Source organism: Notothenia rossii (genome assembly GCF_949606895.1).
Source record: "Notothenia rossii genome assembly, chromosome: 5".
NCBI classification, from domain to species: domain Eukaryota; kingdom Metazoa; phylum Chordata; class Actinopteri; order Perciformes; family Nototheniidae; genus Notothenia; species Notothenia rossii.
The window spans coordinates 84,349,495-84,367,323 of NC_136903.1; the positions used below are offsets into that span (position 1 = coordinate 84,349,495).

The 17,829-nt window shown below is 43.7% G+C and overlaps 2 protein-coding genes across 10 annotated transcripts in view; both read left to right on the forward strand.

Moving 5' to 3' along the window:
- The window catches only part of sulf2a (sulfatase 2a), a 45,431-nt gene extending 43,860 nt beyond the window's left edge, over positions 1-1,571 (forward strand). For all 7 annotated transcript variants that reach the window (XM_079681383.1, XM_079681382.1, XM_079681381.1 and 4 more), the window contains one exon: positions 295-1,571. In XM_079681383.1, the coding sequence (XP_079537509.1) occupies positions 295-325 (31 nt within the window). In that variant the 3' untranslated portion in view covers positions 326-1,571. The remainder of the gene's footprint in view (positions 1-294) is intronic.
- Positions 1,572-2,703: 1,132 nt separating this feature from the next.
- arhgap46a (Rho GTPase activating protein 46a) overlaps positions 2,704-17,829 on the forward strand; it is a 38,121-nt gene continuing 22,995 nt past the window's right edge. For 2 of the 3 annotated variants that reach the window (XM_079683459.1, XM_079683460.1), the window contains exons 1-2: positions 2,704-2,937; positions 14,671-15,429. In XM_079683459.1, the coding sequence (XP_079539585.1) occupies positions 2,924-2,937; positions 14,671-15,429 (773 nt within the window). In that variant the 5' untranslated portion in view covers positions 2,704-2,923. Of the gene's footprint in view, positions 2,938-6,638; positions 6,861-14,670; positions 15,430-17,829 lie in introns of those variants that run through there. The other variant, XM_079683461.1, reaches the window with a different exon arrangement.

Below are 17,829 nucleotides of genomic sequence, written 5' to 3' on the forward strand. Positions count from 1 at the left end.
GCAGCATGCTCCCCTCTCCCATTCTAATGTTCTTCTCCTATACTTACAGTAATTCTGCATTGCAAAGCTGCACTCCATCTTCTTTTCCATTCCACCACTCAAGTCAAAATCAATACAGCAGTGCAGATGTGACGTTGTGTCATTATGTTGTTTTGTTCTGTTGTGTTTAGTCCTGTTCTTGTCATTTCTTACTTTCCCTTGTAGTGTTCGTAGGAACAGATCACAGCTAGAGCCATGGTTTCCAGTGAATGCCTCAGTTAGAACATTTAACTCAGTGTTTTCTCCCATTCACAGAGGGCAGATTTGGGAAGGATGGGTTGGTTAACCGCCTGCATGCCACAACCCACCTCATCAGCCTCCTCCTGAAGGAAGGAGATTGAGGACCAGAGGACTTTGACCACACTTTGATGGACCACAACCTGAGATACTCCTTTACTCTCATCTGGGTTTTACTCACCCAGGCAGAGGAGATGCTGAGAATGACAGGAAGCGCAAAGACTTTTCAATTCCACGTTCGCACACATTTCATTCTCATTATGTTCTGTTACCCCTCAGCTGTCCAGAACATTAACAGGGAGCTGCGAATCAGGTTGGACAGTTTGATGTCCACAAGCCATTCTGTCCAACCGTACTGCTTGTACATAATATATATCAGCTTTCTTTCGTGTCATAACGGACTATGTTGAAACACCGTGAATTACAACTCTGCTGCTACTCAACGATGTCACGGCCCTCATGATGTCTCTGTGGCACATGCTGATTAGCTTAAACATTTGGAGTAACAACAGGACATGTTTTCTTTCTCTGCACCAATGTGTCTGCACATGTAAGTGGTATGGCGTTTAAACGACAGACGAGACTCTTTCGCCATAATCTTTTGTATTATAGTTGTAATGCTGATGAATGTCCTTTATGAAGCATTATCTTCCTCAAAGCTGTGAGATTGTCTGCCTTGATCCAAACACACCCAGTGTCAGCCACTCCTTGGACAGGCCCGTAGATCCCACCACTTCTCACAATGATACAACTCAACCGTCCAGAATATTTGAGCACTGGAAGGTGTCCTAAGTGAAAACCATTGTACTGCTTTGTATCGCGAGTTATCGCACTGTAGAAATATCTAAGTTTTGTTCAGCTTGCTCTATATGGTGCTACAGGATATCAATACAGAGGTCAAATCTTGCTGTACAGTACAGTATGTATTTGAATGTATGTTGTGCAATTAATATAAATGTTTACAATATTTTTTATAATACTGAAGAGGCAGAGCTCCTTGTATGATATGGGTATAAACTTGTAGGGAGAAATGTAGCTTGAAATTGCCCGAAACTGGTATGTCCTTTCCTTATTTACATCGGAAAAGCACTTAAAGGGTCCACTGTGAAGAGATGCGTTTAATGGATAAATAGTTTACTCTGTGCCAGAGGAACAACACAACAGTGTAATAATTATTGATGTGAATTTTAGCTATCTGCCTTTGTTAGCTTCTTTAATTATAATTTTTTCTAGCAAAGTTTCCATAGACCTGAGCGCTGATAGTAATTGTGAATAAAGTGTTGTTTGAAACTGAACGTGAGCCGAGTTTAATTGTGAAAGTTCATGGTGGTTTGTGTTCCTGTCCAGCAGGGGTCTCTGTCTGTCCACAGGCTAACACCAGGGTAACATACAGTCTATGCTATGGGTAACATGCTACTTAATTTACAGCACAGTGCAAATACAATGGTGCACAGAGAGTTAGGCGTGATAATAAAGTAAAGAGTTAGGCTCCTCTGCTCTTTGACTGGATGAGTAAAATGAGAATAAATTGTAAAATGGGAAATGCAAGAAGTACTCGGATAATTTACTTAAAAGTAGTACTACTCCAGTGTAAAAATACTCAGTTATAAGTAAAAGTTTTGCTTTTAAAAATGTACTTCAGTAAAAGTACAAACGTTTTTGCATCAAAATGTAATTTCAGTATCAAAAGTAAAATTACTCGTTTTGCAGAATGGTCAGTTTAAGCACCATATCTTTTTTTGGATTGGGAGGGATGGGATTGAATTAATCCAAAATGTTGTGTAACCTGAATTGTCTTCTATACTGTATTGTAAATTGAAGATGTTGCAATAAAAAAATGTATGATAAAAAAAAATGTAATCTGCAAAGTAACAACAAACTGAATCTGTAAAATAAATGTACTGGAGTAAAAAGTACAACGCTGCAATTGTAGCAGAGTAGAAATAAAAAGTAGTGTAGAAATAATTAAGAGCAGTACTTCAATACATTACACCACTTATTTTATGCTATTTAAATAATGAACAAGTATACCACATAGCACATATTGCTGTGTCGCTTAGCAACCCCAGTGTTATGCTAGGCTACTTTTCAAATAGTATCTTTAGCTAACGGCTCAAATCTGGTCAGACTATTTGATAAGCACCTTTTACGATTTCATTAAACACAACCATGATACATAAACTGTCAAATGAAATGAAACAGAAACATAATGTAGTTATTTTTTAATTCACAGAAAGATAGCTTTAAACGTTTATATATTGCTACAACAACAAAGTGGCCGTTAGTGTTCCGTGACGCAAAACGTGATGTGATAGTTGTCCACAGACGTTTAAACATTTTATGACTGGATTGTTCAGCCAACTAAGCCATTAAAATGTTTTTCTTATGGTTTGGCCCCTCTACTCTTTCCAGCCAGCCAGTGGTGGGGATACAGGGACGTGGAGGGGGTGCAGACTGGGTGACCCCCATCCCAACCTATGACTCACATGCGGGGGCGGAGACTCCATATCGGATTCACCACGAAGGACTGTCCCGTACTCACTCGTCGGACGACCGTACTGTTCGCACAGAAAACTACATTCAGCCCGACACCAGCTGAAATATCGTTTTCCTTTAGCTTACGCCTCGTTTACAATGTGAAGAAAAAATGGCCGGAACAAGGTACGTTATCTCTCATTTCGATTATAACTGATAGAAACTTAACTAGAGAAAGTTACGAAGCTCGGTTGCCTCGCTAACCAGCCCGCGACCGACAGCTTTCTGAGGGCAGACTATGAACCAGACCACGCCGCTGTGCATTGCATTACATGTTTTCAGTATTTTAAAATGTTTGTTGGTAGTTTTATAACTTCAATTATTGCTTACATTTCTGGAAATTAAGTTATATGATTGGGAAAAGTCAGTAATGTGAAGAGAGTAGGTTGAAATGATTCATTTAACCTCGACATTTAAATAATATTAGCTAGTGGTGTCGCTATTTTATTAACAACAAGTGGTGTAAAGTAATTAAGTAGATTCTACCCAACTACAATTCAGGGGTTAATTCTGTACTTTTACTCAACTACATTTACTTAATCCCTTTAGTAACTTTACAGATTTGGAAAAATTATGTGAAATATATTAAGTTTACAGAACACTTTTGTGTTCACAACCCTGCAGCAAACAATTAAAATAAGCTGCACCTTTACCAACTTGATAAATACATCAAATCAAATCATTATTATCAAACATGTAATATATATTGTTCTTAAATGGTCCAATCTGCATAATGAGTACTTTTACTTTTGGCACTTGTATATTTAGATGCTAACACTTTAGTACTTTTACTGGAGTAACATTTTGAATGCAGGACTTCTACTACAGAGTATTCCTTGACTGTGGTACTTGTACTTTTACTTAAGTACAAGGTCTGATTACTACCACCCCTGTTTAAAGGCAGTGTAGGTTGCTAGCTTGTAGGCTATGATTACGATAGAAATGTAACCCTTAAAGTTGAGTTCTGCCCCCACTTAGTACCTGTAGTTGTGGGGGAAATTGAGCTGACTTTCTTTATATTTTTTCCCCAAGTCTTTGCTGTGGTTAGTAGGCAATAACCAAACGGAAGTCAAATGTTCCACAGCCCATTTGTTGCTCCAATTTTTACTGGAGGAAGCTAACTGGAGCTCAAATAGCTACTGGTTTGATCTCCACATGTTGAATTTCTTCTGCATCTGCTTTGCCTGCATTAAAATTTTGTTTAGCTTTTATCGGCTTCTTGGGACAGATGGTTTGCTTTAGTCCCCACAGTCTATTTAAAAATGTTGAGATGTATTAGGATAAGCTGCTTTAGGATCTCTCCAACAACTTCTTTTTATTACTTATGCTTTTGTATAGTTCAAACTTGATGGCTTTTAATGGCTAAAGCTGAAGTTTGAGAGTCTTTGATATCATATTATTCCTATGTATTTACCTCCTGCTGAAAACTAAACCATGGACATTGTTGGAAAACAATCTGCACAGACAGATGTCATTTATATAGCCTGAAGCGGTTAGTTTGGCACGTCATGCCACCCTGTCTTCCTGGGTGCAGCAGTTTCACCTTTCTCTGCCAGCTGGTGCTCATCTGATGACAGCGCGGTGTTGGTTTATGCAGACGTGTTAACTTCTCCATCTGTCCAGCACTACATCTCTATCTGTCCACCAGCACTACAACACAGACAGAGAAAGGCAGGACGCCGGGACAAGACAATGGTCCCTTTGGTTTTCGCTCGCTCCTAAAACGTGTCTTCCACTCATTTGGGCCTTTCAACGTGAGGAGTGGACATTAACATAGTCTTAACATTGTCTCACTGTTATCCCTGTCAATGGGCATACAGAAGGGAACAAACCATGCATTTCCCTAACAAGATAGATCAAAACTGGGTCTTTTGACAAGGACAAGGCAGGATGTCCATCCTACAGAGAATTTGACAACGGAAAAGTTTGTTTGCATGTTGAGAGGAAGTGATTTTGAAGCCTGTACTTTTTATGCGCTTTGACATTTTACCAATGTAATGGCTCATTTTGGAGAAACACTTTTTTTAGACAATTTAAAACCAATTATGTTTCAATTATTTCTTTTTTTTAGTACTATACGCCTACTAACATAGCTGCGTTTTATTGCTCTTATTGCTTCACTCACACTTTTCATCTCACCGTTATTCTCTGCGGTCTGCCACAATGAAACAGTTATGAGGTTAAAGTGATTTGCCAAAACACATTTATATGTACCTGTGCAGACGCTTTTATTTTAAAAACTTTTCCTCTGAAGAGATTAAAGGTGGGGTTGGCTTCCTGGCCCACACTAGCTGGAACCTGAAGCTCAGTGTGCTGATCATTACTCAATGGATTTAAGGAATAATAGCTTGTGGGATGGTCATACGCTCTAATACGCTGTGAGGATGAATGATGAGTCATGTTTTTCAGAATTGCTGACAATTCTTTATAATCAAGTGAGCTGTCAGTAAACAACCTAAATGAGCTTTACACTAGGGCTGCACGATATTTGAAAAAACAGACATTTTAATACTTTTTATCCAATTGTTTCTTTAAATTGAATCGACTGCAATTGGCAAGTTTGCTTTGATTGCTTGATAAGATAATAATGAACGATTGTGATTAGTGTATGCAGAGCCTGGATGGCACACACTAGCAACAAACTGAGTTACCAAGAACCCTTAAATCAGAGGAAAATAGGTTATACTGTATGGGGCATACTTCAGTTGTAAGTAATAATCGGAAAGGCGATCTTTCCTTTTGTATCAGCTGCATACAAATTGAAGCATGGCTTGTTTGTGTGAATTTGCCTTAATTTGCAAGTCCTATTTTACTATTGTGAAAGCACACATCACAATGTCAATGCTGCAAGGATATATAGTGTAACTCTACTCAGCCCTACAGACACATAAAACACACCAGACACATAGAAATCTAACTCTGCCTCGAGCACAGTATTTCTTTTGGACCCTGAAAAGCTGCATCACAGTTGTCTCCCTCCATTCCAAACATAAAGCTGTGTTGTTATCAAGAAATATTAATCCGTCCCTTCACCGAGGATCCCTAGCGATGGCCTCTTAAATCATAATCCCCCAACCCCCCCTTCTTGGGGCCCGTACATCTCCACCAGGCTGCTCTGCACTTCTAAGCCTGGAGATCTGCCGTCTGCACCTTCACTTCCTCCAGAGCCCCATCCGGACGGTTGTTTCCTGTGTGGCTCCTTGGGCCAGCCACTGACCCCCCACTCACCCTGTAACTCGGCCCTTGGATTAGACTCTGGCATCGTTTGTCATGTCAGCAGGGAAGGATTTCGGGGGGGGGGAGGTGGGGTCTAACTCAAAATGAAGTTACAAATCTCTGCTGCTGGTGGTTGGCGAGCAGGTCAGAAACTCATAGTAAATGTTATTTTGGACGCGCTCAGATGGCAGAGAGTTTATTTTTAAAAGGCAGAACATGTCTTCATTTTAAGTATGACCCTAAATGATCTGACAAGATAATGTTTGGACAATGAATGTTTAGGGTTATTAAGCACAATTACAACCTAATAGGTTAATTCATTTCTGTTGTTTGGATAAGTGACCCCATTGTTCCCGCTCCGACAGCTGGTGTACTGGACAAGGCCGGCCTGTATGTGTGGTAAACACCCGGATCCCGTCCTCAGCCTTTCCTGCACATGTTCACTCTCGTCCAAAGTTTTATCTGACCTGAAAAATCCCCATGTGTTCTTCTGCGAAGGAAAGGGGAGGATTTAAGGAAGGACAGGGACTTCTGTTTGGTCAGGCTTACCCCTATAAAAAGACATTTATTGACCCTGTCGTTGGAGTAGTGTCTCAGACAGACCGTGACTGTTCAGCCGAGCAGTAAGGGGGCCGGAAGTTCCCAGCATTTCTGCTGAAAGCTGCAGCTTTCGTGGGAGAAGGGAGAATGGCAGGACAAGACAATACTCTCCATACAGAAATCACAGGGCGCTTCTTCTCTGCAGTGAGTTTGAAGGCGGATTACAGGGAGGGCATCTGAAGTAACATTCAAGACTGCCAACGCTCAAATGTTCAGCTGGAACCGGTGGTGAGGTAGGCCCTATTATCTGACATCTCGTAAAGAATCGGTTTGTTGCAGCGGGGGTGAACGATTTGGCATCTACAGGGAATTTCATTCTCTCAGGCCATGTTAAATTGCTAGTTGGAAAGAAGCATGGGAAAAGCTGTCCTTGCTGAAGGGTGGCTGAACGACCTTGTGCGATCCAGTCTAATCCAGTGCCAATGGAGAGGGGAAACTGTCTCTAGTTCTGGATTAGGGCAGCTGTTGAAGGAGGTCACCCCAGACCTCGTATACAGTCCTCCCCGCCGCGGCTCTGATTGGCTGGGCTCCCCTGTGTGGAGGCACCACAGAGAGTTCTCGCTGAATGAAGTCTGCCTGTTGATCTGACAATAGTCTGTATTGTTCTGTTCCATCACAGGCTTTAGAATAGGGTGCATTTCACAGGCTTTGTAATGCACATGACCGTGAGTCAACACAGGACATTCTTGTCAACTAGGTAACCATTTTGTTCTATTCCCACTCTTTCTTGTCTAACGAGAAAGTGTTGGCGGCTGCAGCAAAAAGGAAAATGTTAAGACTTCTCAGTGAGATCAGTGTGTTTGCGTGGATCTGTCAAAATAGCCCTATGCATTCCTTCTGGCTGAAGACATTACAGTATTGGCTGCATTATGCAGAAATCGTAACTTTTTATTTTATTCCTATGTTTTAAATAAACAAACAAACATCCAACAGTGGCACACGCTGAGACTGGTTCTTGTGGTTTTAGGAGTGTGCATCGCTGATGACTCGGAGATGCCTATCACGCTATTCTCATGTGATACTATATACTATATAACATGAAAGAGTTAATTGAAGGTATGTTTACTAATCACTATTGACTGAAAATGACGTGTCCTTGTTGTGTTTGACTTAACATACATTGGCAGGAAGATAGTGTAAAAGGGAGCAATCTGATGGGGTTCAACACTTTACTTTTATATCTGGCATATCATGGGACTGTGCTGTCTGCCTACTGCTTTCTGAGATCAGTATTGCCATAAAAAAATTGTCACATCTAGTAAACAGCTGGTTAGCGTCTTATCCATGCCGGCCTTTTGGAGGTAAATCAGGTGACAGTGAGCTCAGGAGTCCCTCTGTTCATCGTTATCCTTGCCAGCCTTGTTCTCTCTGCCAGGCATGTGGCAGTTTGTTCTTAAAGTGATTTAGCTCTCCTCTTTCCCTTGGCAACATGCAGCCCTGGTTCCTGGGTCATTAAGTCCGGCTCCTTCGTGCCTTACGTTTCTTGCTGTGAAAGACGACCCCTGAACTTGTTTGCCAATGTCAGCACACTAGAAGTGAGGAATGGACACTGACAACTGCTGCTGAGGGCTGGGGGGGAAAAGAGCAAAGTGGAGGAGGGGTGAAAGAGAGAGAAAAGGTTTGAAATCTTATTCAGGCCATGTCCTTATTAATGCAGTTCACTAAGATGTCTTCATTTAAAGTGCAAATGAATATAAATCAATTGAAAGGCTCATTTATCATCCCAGCTTCTTCTCCATGATTTCTCACACCCTTTTGATCATCTGAATTCACCAGGCGCTGAGCAGAAGATAGATTATCTTTACCCGCAAGGCAAAGCAACACACTATACACAGCCTACATTCAATGTAGTGATTCAAAAGACTTTATAGATTCTCTCAAAAGGCAGAATAGTAAACAATCAGGCAGTATGCGTGGCCGTGTGTCTGTTTTACAAAGCACGCCACTGTTAAAGTCAGAGAACAAGATAAGTATACAGCATCCTAACCCGGGGTATTAACTTTATGAGGGGATAAATGCCAAGTTGCCTCTCAGAAGTCCATTACTCTGTAACAGACTCGGCAGTCTTTATGCAGGTTTGTTTGTTGTCAAATTAAATGCATGGCCCACTCGCATTCTCACGGGGACCAATTGTACCATAAGTTCTACGACCTCTAACCCTGGTGACAGGACAGGAATGGGAGGTGTTAAACAAGAGAGCCGAAGAATGTATGAATGACAGGTGCAGGGCTTTTTTTTCTGTCATCTGAAACGTGTGCACTCTCCCCCTGATTGTTCTGGACGCCCGGGCGGAGTTTAGGAGTCAGCTCACAGATCCTGCACAGAAAAGATCCACCAACACCTCGTCCCAGCTCTGTTTGCAACAGAAATATTTAATTCAGCATCTAGGAAACAAACATAGGGGCTAGATGAACCTCCATCAAACCTGATTCAGGTTGTCACTATCAACAAAGAGTACGGGCGATGGAAATACAGCAGCCCGAGCTGACCTATCCTTTGTTGCCCTTATTTTTATTGGGTTTGGGAATTGCATGCCACTTATGTCGAGACCCTGACCTATGCCAGCCCCCCTATAAATCCTTAGAAAATCAAACGGCAGCAACCAATTATTCTGACTAAAGTATTCAAAGGGATTGTTTGGATTTTCTGAAGTGAGGTTGTACGAGTTACTTATTATAGTCAGTGGTCAGCTCGTGCCCAGTTTGGAGAAACAGACAGGAGAATGGGCAAAGCAAAGTCCTTCCTCGGCTAGCAGCAGCAGGAATGGCTTTCTTCAATGCTACCAGACCACATTGAATAAACAATGATTTTACATTGCAGAATACTGGAATGTTTGTTTGTTGTTTGACTTCAATGAATCCTAACTAACCATTTTATAACACTAAACTAACCCATCGAGGCATCTTTTTTGTCAATGGAGACAGCTGGGCTCAAAATGGGAAGATGATTGTCTCGGCTTATTGAAAAGGGCTGTCTCTTGGCGGTGCACATATTCTTTATATAGCTTATACTAAAACAAAACCATATTTTTCAGATGGGCCTTTCTTTGAGGTGTCTACTGATGTCCACTGTTAAGTGTAGGTAATAAACGGACTATGGACAGGTAGCCTACCTCAAACAAACCCACTTCAAAAATGTTCTTTAAAAAAGAAGGTGTAAAGTGAACGTCTCTCTATTTGTCTTAAGTGCAGTCGTGTCCAGCTGATAAGGTTGCACGTCGTCGAGCTGCTGTCCACTTCATCCAGAAAGCGGGACTGTCGCCACGACACTCAACATGCCGGGTTTACGATTGCTCTCTTAGTTAGTCACAGCTACTGGAACTGCTGCCAAGCGCTCGGTAGTCTCTCTCCGTGTCTCTGCTCTTGTTTTACAATATTTAGATAAGCAGGTTGCCTAGCAGCAATACTGAATAGACTTTGCACATGGTTTATACATCATCAAACAGACTTCTACTTATGGCAGATCACTCCTTTTATTATATTGGGCTGCAGGCCTCTGCTTGCCCTGAGAAAGCACATTACCAGTACTTTCTCATTGTTGCTACATTTTTAATAGTTTTGTACTCGTGTGATTAGGTGAGTCTAAATGTATTCCTCTTCTCTCAGCAATTACTTATTTCAAGGCCAGTATCTGAGGAGAAAGGAGGTTTTATGTCTGTAAATAGGAAAGAGCAGGTCTGTAAAAATACCGGCCAGGGTGGACCTTGGCCTGGTGAACAGAGGGCTAAGGTTTCCTATGAATGGCAGACCCTGTGTGAGAACTCAGCCTGCCTCGGTCCACAAGGGACGGTCACTAGCAAAAGCTCAGAATAGTGTGTTGTTGGAAATGGTTAGAGGTTACCTTGCAGGAGTCCTGTTGGTAAATGGGAGTTTAGCTGGCTTGCTGGTTTGTCTATAATCTCACTTTAACAAGTGTCTGGTAAAATTGATGCATTTGGCTCTAAAGGCGTCCTATCTGTCCATCAGCAATGTCACTAAGGCATGTAGCTGCATTTCAGCCATCACTAGATTATCTGATGAAATGCTACACAGAACATTTTTTACACTCTGTAATGTTTTTTCTTTTTTGGACAATATCAACAGCCACATTGGTCTTTGAGTTTGTTGGAAATCCATAGTTGGACAATGACAAAAGGGAGCTCGTTGCCCTATTTGTAGTGAATGTATTGTCCAGTCCTCTATGTTTACCGCTGCTGGGAAAAGTGCCATTTACTCTTTGGCGTTGGCTTCGAACAATGGGGCAGATTCCATGAGCTATATTCTGTTGTTTCCCTCACTCTGGGAAACCGCTCTGTTCTATTTAACTTTGGACCTGACTCCAAATTGTAGATGATAGATGATGTACGTCTCTTTCAGGAGACCTTTGGCTCGTTGGGACTGGGAGTAACAAGGTGGTTAAGAAGTTGTGCTTGACTTTGCGCGTGTCCATGTTTCAGTTTTGGCCTCTTGGTCTAAGTGGCAGGCTTTGTTTGCACAGATTTCTTTTTTACAGGCTATATTTTTAGTCGCTGTGGAATAAACATAGACAAGCATCTCCTTGACCCAAATGGGAGAGGGGGAGAGAGAGAGGGAGAAAGGGAGAGAGAGAGAGGGAGAGAGAGAGGGAGAGAGAGAGGGGGAGAGAGAGGGGGAGAGAGAGGGGGAGAGAGAGGGGGAGAGAGAGGGGGAGAGAGAGGGGGAGAGAGAGGGGGAGAGAGAGGGAGAGAGAGAGAGAGAGAGAGAGAGAGAGAGAGAGAGAGAGAGAGAGAGAGAGAGAGAGAGAGAGAGAGAGAGAGAGAGAGAGAGAGAGAGAGAGAGAGAGAGAGAGAGAGAGAGAGAGAGAGAGAGAGAGAGAGAGAGAGAGAGAGAGGATTTAACTAAAAGTTACTATAATTAATAGTGTGTCTAATACAATCTGTAAGATCCTACTATCCTAAGAAATAGTACCGGTTTAGGACCATGCACACACCCCCACCACAGGTCTCTGGCATACACGTCTGCTTCAATTAGATTGAGTTTCCCCAGAGGTACATCAGGTGCTGTCTCGTTCAGTCAAAGGGCCGTGTGTGTAACAAGTTAATTTTAGTTCAATATAAAACATTTCTGTTGGAGTCCAACATCGCTGAGCTGGTGCAGACTGCATTCCAAACCATTTATGAACATTTGCAGCACGAGGAAGACTGCCCCGTCCTGCACTATACTTTTATGTCTGCCTCTTGAGTCAGGGAATCAACTCAAGCTGTGTAGGCTGAAGTTAATATGTGCATGGATTTTAAGATATATCGTAGAAATTCAAAGCAAGTGGAATGCTGTTGATGGCTACCTTATCTTTTGAAAATGAAGGGGTTATTCTTTTTCTGTATTTTTATTTTAATGTGTCCAACCTCATCCAGTTAGATCCTCGACCCGCACAAGTCCATTTTGTACTAGACAAACTCATGAATTGGACATCCCATCTGTTTGAATGTTCCCAAAAGGGATGTACCAGGAATTTCCGCACCTGGACACTGGTCCTTCTTCCTGCTTATCTGGTCGTGTCAACAGAGCCCAGCAGGCTCGCTCTCAGCTCTAAATGCGGTTTATTTACCTAGAGGGAACAGCCCTTATGCAACCACTACACCCCGTGCTGCTAAACTCGTCAGCCGTGGCCCCGACAATTGACCCTCAAAGCATGGTTTCCTGTCGGGGTGTTCAGGGCATGGTACAGCATGTTTAATTCTGTGCAGGTTTCCCAGAAAGGGACAGACAGTCTCCACTTTCCTTCACCGCATGTTCATAAGGGATCGGTTCAAGTTGAGAGTGATGACAAACGCAGGCCTGAATAACAAGGAATGCAGCATGGAGATATCGTTTCTCAGAGTTGTAAGGCCTCTTTGGGAGGGCCGGGGGCATTAATAGGATGCAGTGCTGCTATGTGTGGGGTGGTATTGACTGTTTGTCCTCCGCTATGAATGCCCCATTCTTTGCTAGGCTCCCATGAAGTGTTGTGAATCTAATCAGTCTGTAAGTCGTCTTCTGATAGTGGGGCCTCATTGTGGGGCTCAGACTGTAAACACCATTATGCTGCTTTAAACCCAACCCCTGCCACTCAAACAAACACATGCATACATTTTCTGACACTTCTTTCCACTTTTTCCCTCCTTAATTTACCCCTTTCGTCCAACCTTAAACCTTGTTGGGTTCAAAACACAGTCTTCAATTGGAAAGGTCAGGGGGTCAGGGTTGCTTGCTTGCTGTGAGGGATTGGACCAGATGGCTCCCAGCATACATGGGAAGACAGTATGTGAAAAGCTTCCATATCCTCCCCATGCTCTTTCTATGTTAACCTGGCTGTTACAGTACATTGACCCACAGAGGTACTGGCAGCACATGAAAGACGTGCAGGTTGATATACTTTATACATGATGAACAGGTAGTTAGTCAAAGCTTTGCAGTTAAAATGGAGAGCAGCTGTTGTTCCCAGTGAGTTACGGTCAACACGGTGACATTGTAACCCTGGAAGACCTGTGTGTGCCGCACACAGGGTTGATTTGGCAGGCACATGAGGAACGAATGGCGGTCATGTGATGGACACTGTCGGCTCTCTTATCCACGCTAAGCTTCATGCCCCTTTGGATCATCACAGGTAGCCCTGACAGCAGACTCACTGTCACAAACATCCGTGACAGTGAGAAGAAAAGCTTCTCTGTCCTGAGAAAGCTGGGAAGGTTTCCAAACCTGTGGCGGATTGTTGTGACACTAATTCCTCCACACTGGCAATTTTCTACCACACATTCTAGGCTAGAATGGGGTGGGATACTGGAGAAGACAAATGATCTAACTTCACCAAAACCTCCAAGTATTCATTATGAAAAGGGAGCGTTGAGATCTATTGGATATTTTTGAGTCCTTTCTCCTGTGTGTGGGTCTGAGGAAAGGACACTTGCTGGCTGTTTGCAGTGTTCCTGTTCCCACATGGAATTGCTGGCACAGTTAAGGCCTGCATTAAGGAACTAGATCAAAGGAGACATAATGGAGCCCACTTAGACAGTAGCATGACCTGGATATCAAGCACCAGCAAACTGCAGACCTCAATCATTTGTCACACATTTATTGACCCTGATGTAGGTGGCTACAGCACATACCTGCAATATGGGATGACATCATTCCACTGCAATATGCCACACACTTTGTTTTAGATAGTGTCCTATCGTTTCTCAGAAATTCAGTTCATGGTCTTGTTGTGTGTAATCAGTTGTCCCCGTTACCCTTGCCTTTTGCATATTTTTTCTCCAATGTGGGTTGTCTTTTTCTATTTCTCTCCCTGCCTCTAATTCTATTTTTGCACCACCCCTCTGCTGTGTCTTCTTTGTTGTCTGTGAGTATTGTGCTGAGCTGGCTGTTGCCACTCAGTGATTGTAGCTAAGCTCTGTGGTTTTTGCGTTAGTAGCACTCTGAGCGTATTGCTCTCTTTGGGCCCTGCTGACTCCATGCCTGATGTCTCACTGGGCATGTCCACCTGTCCCCTTAATAAGGAAACGCACACACCACTCCTGCTGCTCCATTGCCTACCAAAGAGATGACATCATTGCTCACACACACACACACACACACACACACACACACACACACACACACTCACACTCACAGATGGATGCTTGTAGGGGATACAAGCATTGACACTCTCTCCATATGGCGAGTGTGCCTATTTGGGCCTCTCAGTCTGTTTAACAGTGTGAGTTGTTTACTGGTTGTCGGGTTGATTAGTACTCAGGCGTGACTGTGGCCTCGAATGCATCATCTTATCGTGTTGGTGGTAATCAGCATTTCATTCAGATCTCAATACTTTTTATGTTATTTATGACACTTATAGATAGATAAATACATTTAAACTGCTGCTACTAATTCTTTAGCCATGGTTGTGTACTTATTTGTCTTTATTTGTATTACTAATGTGTTCTTTTCTTTTTTATTATTGCTTGCCTTTTTTACCTGCTATGCCACTTTTGCAGTAACAATTTCAATTTCCCTGCTGTGGGAATAATAAAGCAACTCTGATTCTGATACTGAATTTCTTTTCTTTCAGTGCTGATTGGGTGGAGATCCTGGAGCCACGCTCCCGTGAGCGTATGTATGTGAACTTGACCAGCGGGGAGTGCGGCTGGGAAGTCCCGTCAGGTGTTCCTGTCCGGCAGGCAGACGGTAACCAGTGGTGGGAGCTGTTCGACCACCACAGTGGCCGCTTCTACTATTATAACTCCACCGGGCGGCGCACAGTCTGGCATCGACCCCAGGGTGCTGATATAGTGCCGCTCTCCCAGCTCCAGGCCATGAGGCGGTGCAGCGAGGCCAAGCGGGCCGGAGGCAGCGTGGACAAGAACCTCCATGGAACCACGGGGAGCATCAGCAGCGTGGAGAGGAACCACCATGGAACCACGGGGAGCATCAGCAGCGTGGAGAGGAACCACCATGGAACCACGGGGAGCATCAGCAGCGTGGAAAGGAACCACCATGGAACCACAGGGAGCATCGGCAGCGTGGACAGGAACCACCATGGAACCACAGGGAGCATCGGCAGCGTGGACAGGAACCACCATGGAACCACAGGGAGCATCAGCAGCGTGGACAGGAACCACCATGGAACCACGGGGAGCATCAGCAGCGTAGGGAGCCAAGGCCGCTTCACCCCTCTACCGGAGCAGGACGGAGACAGCCCTGTCCCCAGAGCTTCGGACACCAAAGAGGAGGCCGACACCCCTGAGCTGGACCCGGCTGAGGACACGAGACATCAGGGAGACGGAAGCAGCAGCGAAAACAGCACAGACGCCAGCAAAGACCCTCAGAGGTAAGCCTGACCCAACGTACGGTAGCCCCTACAGTAAGTCTGGAACTGTACTTAATCATTAGTGGATCGAATTACCAGGAGAGAAGTCAGGAAATGTGATAGTCATCGCAGCATGTGGCATAGTGAGCCGTAATGACTTTCAAATGCTCCTGCTATGAGAACTCGCAGGATTATTTTGACTTTTGACCGCTCAGGCTGAACTCAAACTGCCTTTTTTATTTTCCTTCTCACTTATCTGAACATTCCATATGTCCCCTGTTTCCATACGGCTGCCTGTGAAGCGTGCTAAGCCATTTCAGTAAATCGCTACCAAATGGGGAGAACGGGTCAGTTATATTACAGAGCACGACATTTCCCCCCCCCCACCTCACACTAGGGTTAGTGGGGCAGAACGGCCCCAAACAGTAAGTCATTCAGAGACACCATCATGTGCTCGGAGTTGTGGCCCCGTCCAAACCACCGTCTCTTCCCTCCAAGCAAAATTCCCCACATGCCACTTGTGTTTCCCCTGGCAGAGTGCCACCAAGGCCGTCTTAGTATCCTTCTGTACACTCACAACCACCCTGCTGTGCTCCAATGCCTATTTAATTTTCCTCAAACAAATATAGGCCCCAGGCGATCAAAGACTGGTTACGCCCCGAATGGGTGGGAGCTTAAATGTGCATGCATGAGAGGCATGTGAGAGAGTGTTGTCTGTGGTTAATGGCAAACACAACCGCCACATTTCAGCCGCCTGTAAACAAGGCGAACCCTGCTGGTTTTCATAGACTCTGCTCCGGTTCATCCCGGCTCTTCTTGTACATCACCATGGCTCTCAGGAAGTCTCTCCCCTGACCCTTCGATCCTTTGGGATAACGTAAAAGTGGAGGGGGAACTAATTGTTCGTCCACGGCTGTTGAATGACACAACTGCATCTTGCATTACTGATGTGCACAGGGGGTGTTAAAACTCTCCACTTTTCCCCAATGACTCAACCTCTCACAGAGCCTTTTTCTGCCTTCCCTTAAACAATAGCCAGCTGTGTTCCTCAGAGTAAAGCAGAGGAGTATTTATCCGTAGAGGTTGGTCATCCTACTTAGCCATATGGCTCTTCACATGCTCACCAGCCTCCATTTTTAGCAGGTAATTGGATACCATTACAAAATGCACAGAGACGGTGGAATGTGACAGCTCAAAGTGGATGAAAACAAACTTTGAGACATGCTTGTCTTCAGTTGTTGCCCTGCCTGATTAATAATGACAAGAACCAATGGGTAAGGGTTGCCGGGGTCACAGTCAGTGCATGACATTAAGGATTTGTGGGCCATCTAAGCTAATTTACAGATGGCCCTGAGCCCAATAGAGATTGCCCTGAAAAATGCGCGGGGACGAAATGACGCACGAAGGGTTTGGGGGGCCTCCCCCTAGAACATTTAGATTTTTGCAGGTCTTAGATGCTGTCTGGTGCATTCTCTAGACTGAATTATAAGATGAACCACCACAATATTATATTGTACAATTTCAATTTTATTCTTCATTTCACTTGTTTGTTTGTTCTTGTTTGTGTAGCTATAAGAAATACTTAAGTTGTTGGTCAAGACACTTTCCATCTGATGAAGGCAAATGCCTTCCCAGATTTAAAAAAGTAGAAAACATTACATTCAGTTATAACTGCCAAAACAAACATTATTTACACTATTATGGCCCCTTTTAAAAATGTTTGTAATGTTATCTACTGTAAATTGGTCGAACGAATGCCTCCTCATCCGGAAGCTGACCGAGCAGACCCGAGCAGTAGTCGAGAGGAGCCGAGCGCATCCGCGAAGCACACAAAATGGCGACGTCAGAGTTCCCGTTAGTCGGCAAATCTAAATCTCTTCGGTCAAAATGTCCGGTCAAAATAATTTCCCTTTAGCGCAATACCGCTTCAGTTGCGCCACTTATGTGACAGACAAGAAGAGTATTTGACAGACAAGAATAGTAGTACATTCTAATGTCTAACACTTAATGTGGAGAAAGAGATGTGCTGTCTGGGTTGATTGTGCGTTGATCTGTTGGTAATGCCTCGGGGTTCCGGTGGGCATGTAAACAAATGCATAATGCTGCGCTATACTTTGTGGCCTCGCCCAGTTGCATAGCGACACTTATTGTTTAGGTGTCTTTTAATAAGCAGGTAGTCATATCATTAGCTAGAACTAGCTGGATCTGATCGATATGGACATAAACGCGAGTGAAGTCTAATCTGACGGGAGAGAGAGATCAGCTGCTGCTGACGAGTCGACACGCAGCTCTGCATGATCACATGCAGCGGTGAGCGGACAAAACACACACTTCAGGTTAGAATATCACACGTAGCTATTTTAATTACCTCTCAAACTACCTAAACTAGTTATAGATATGCTTAGTTTTACTGTCGGGTCA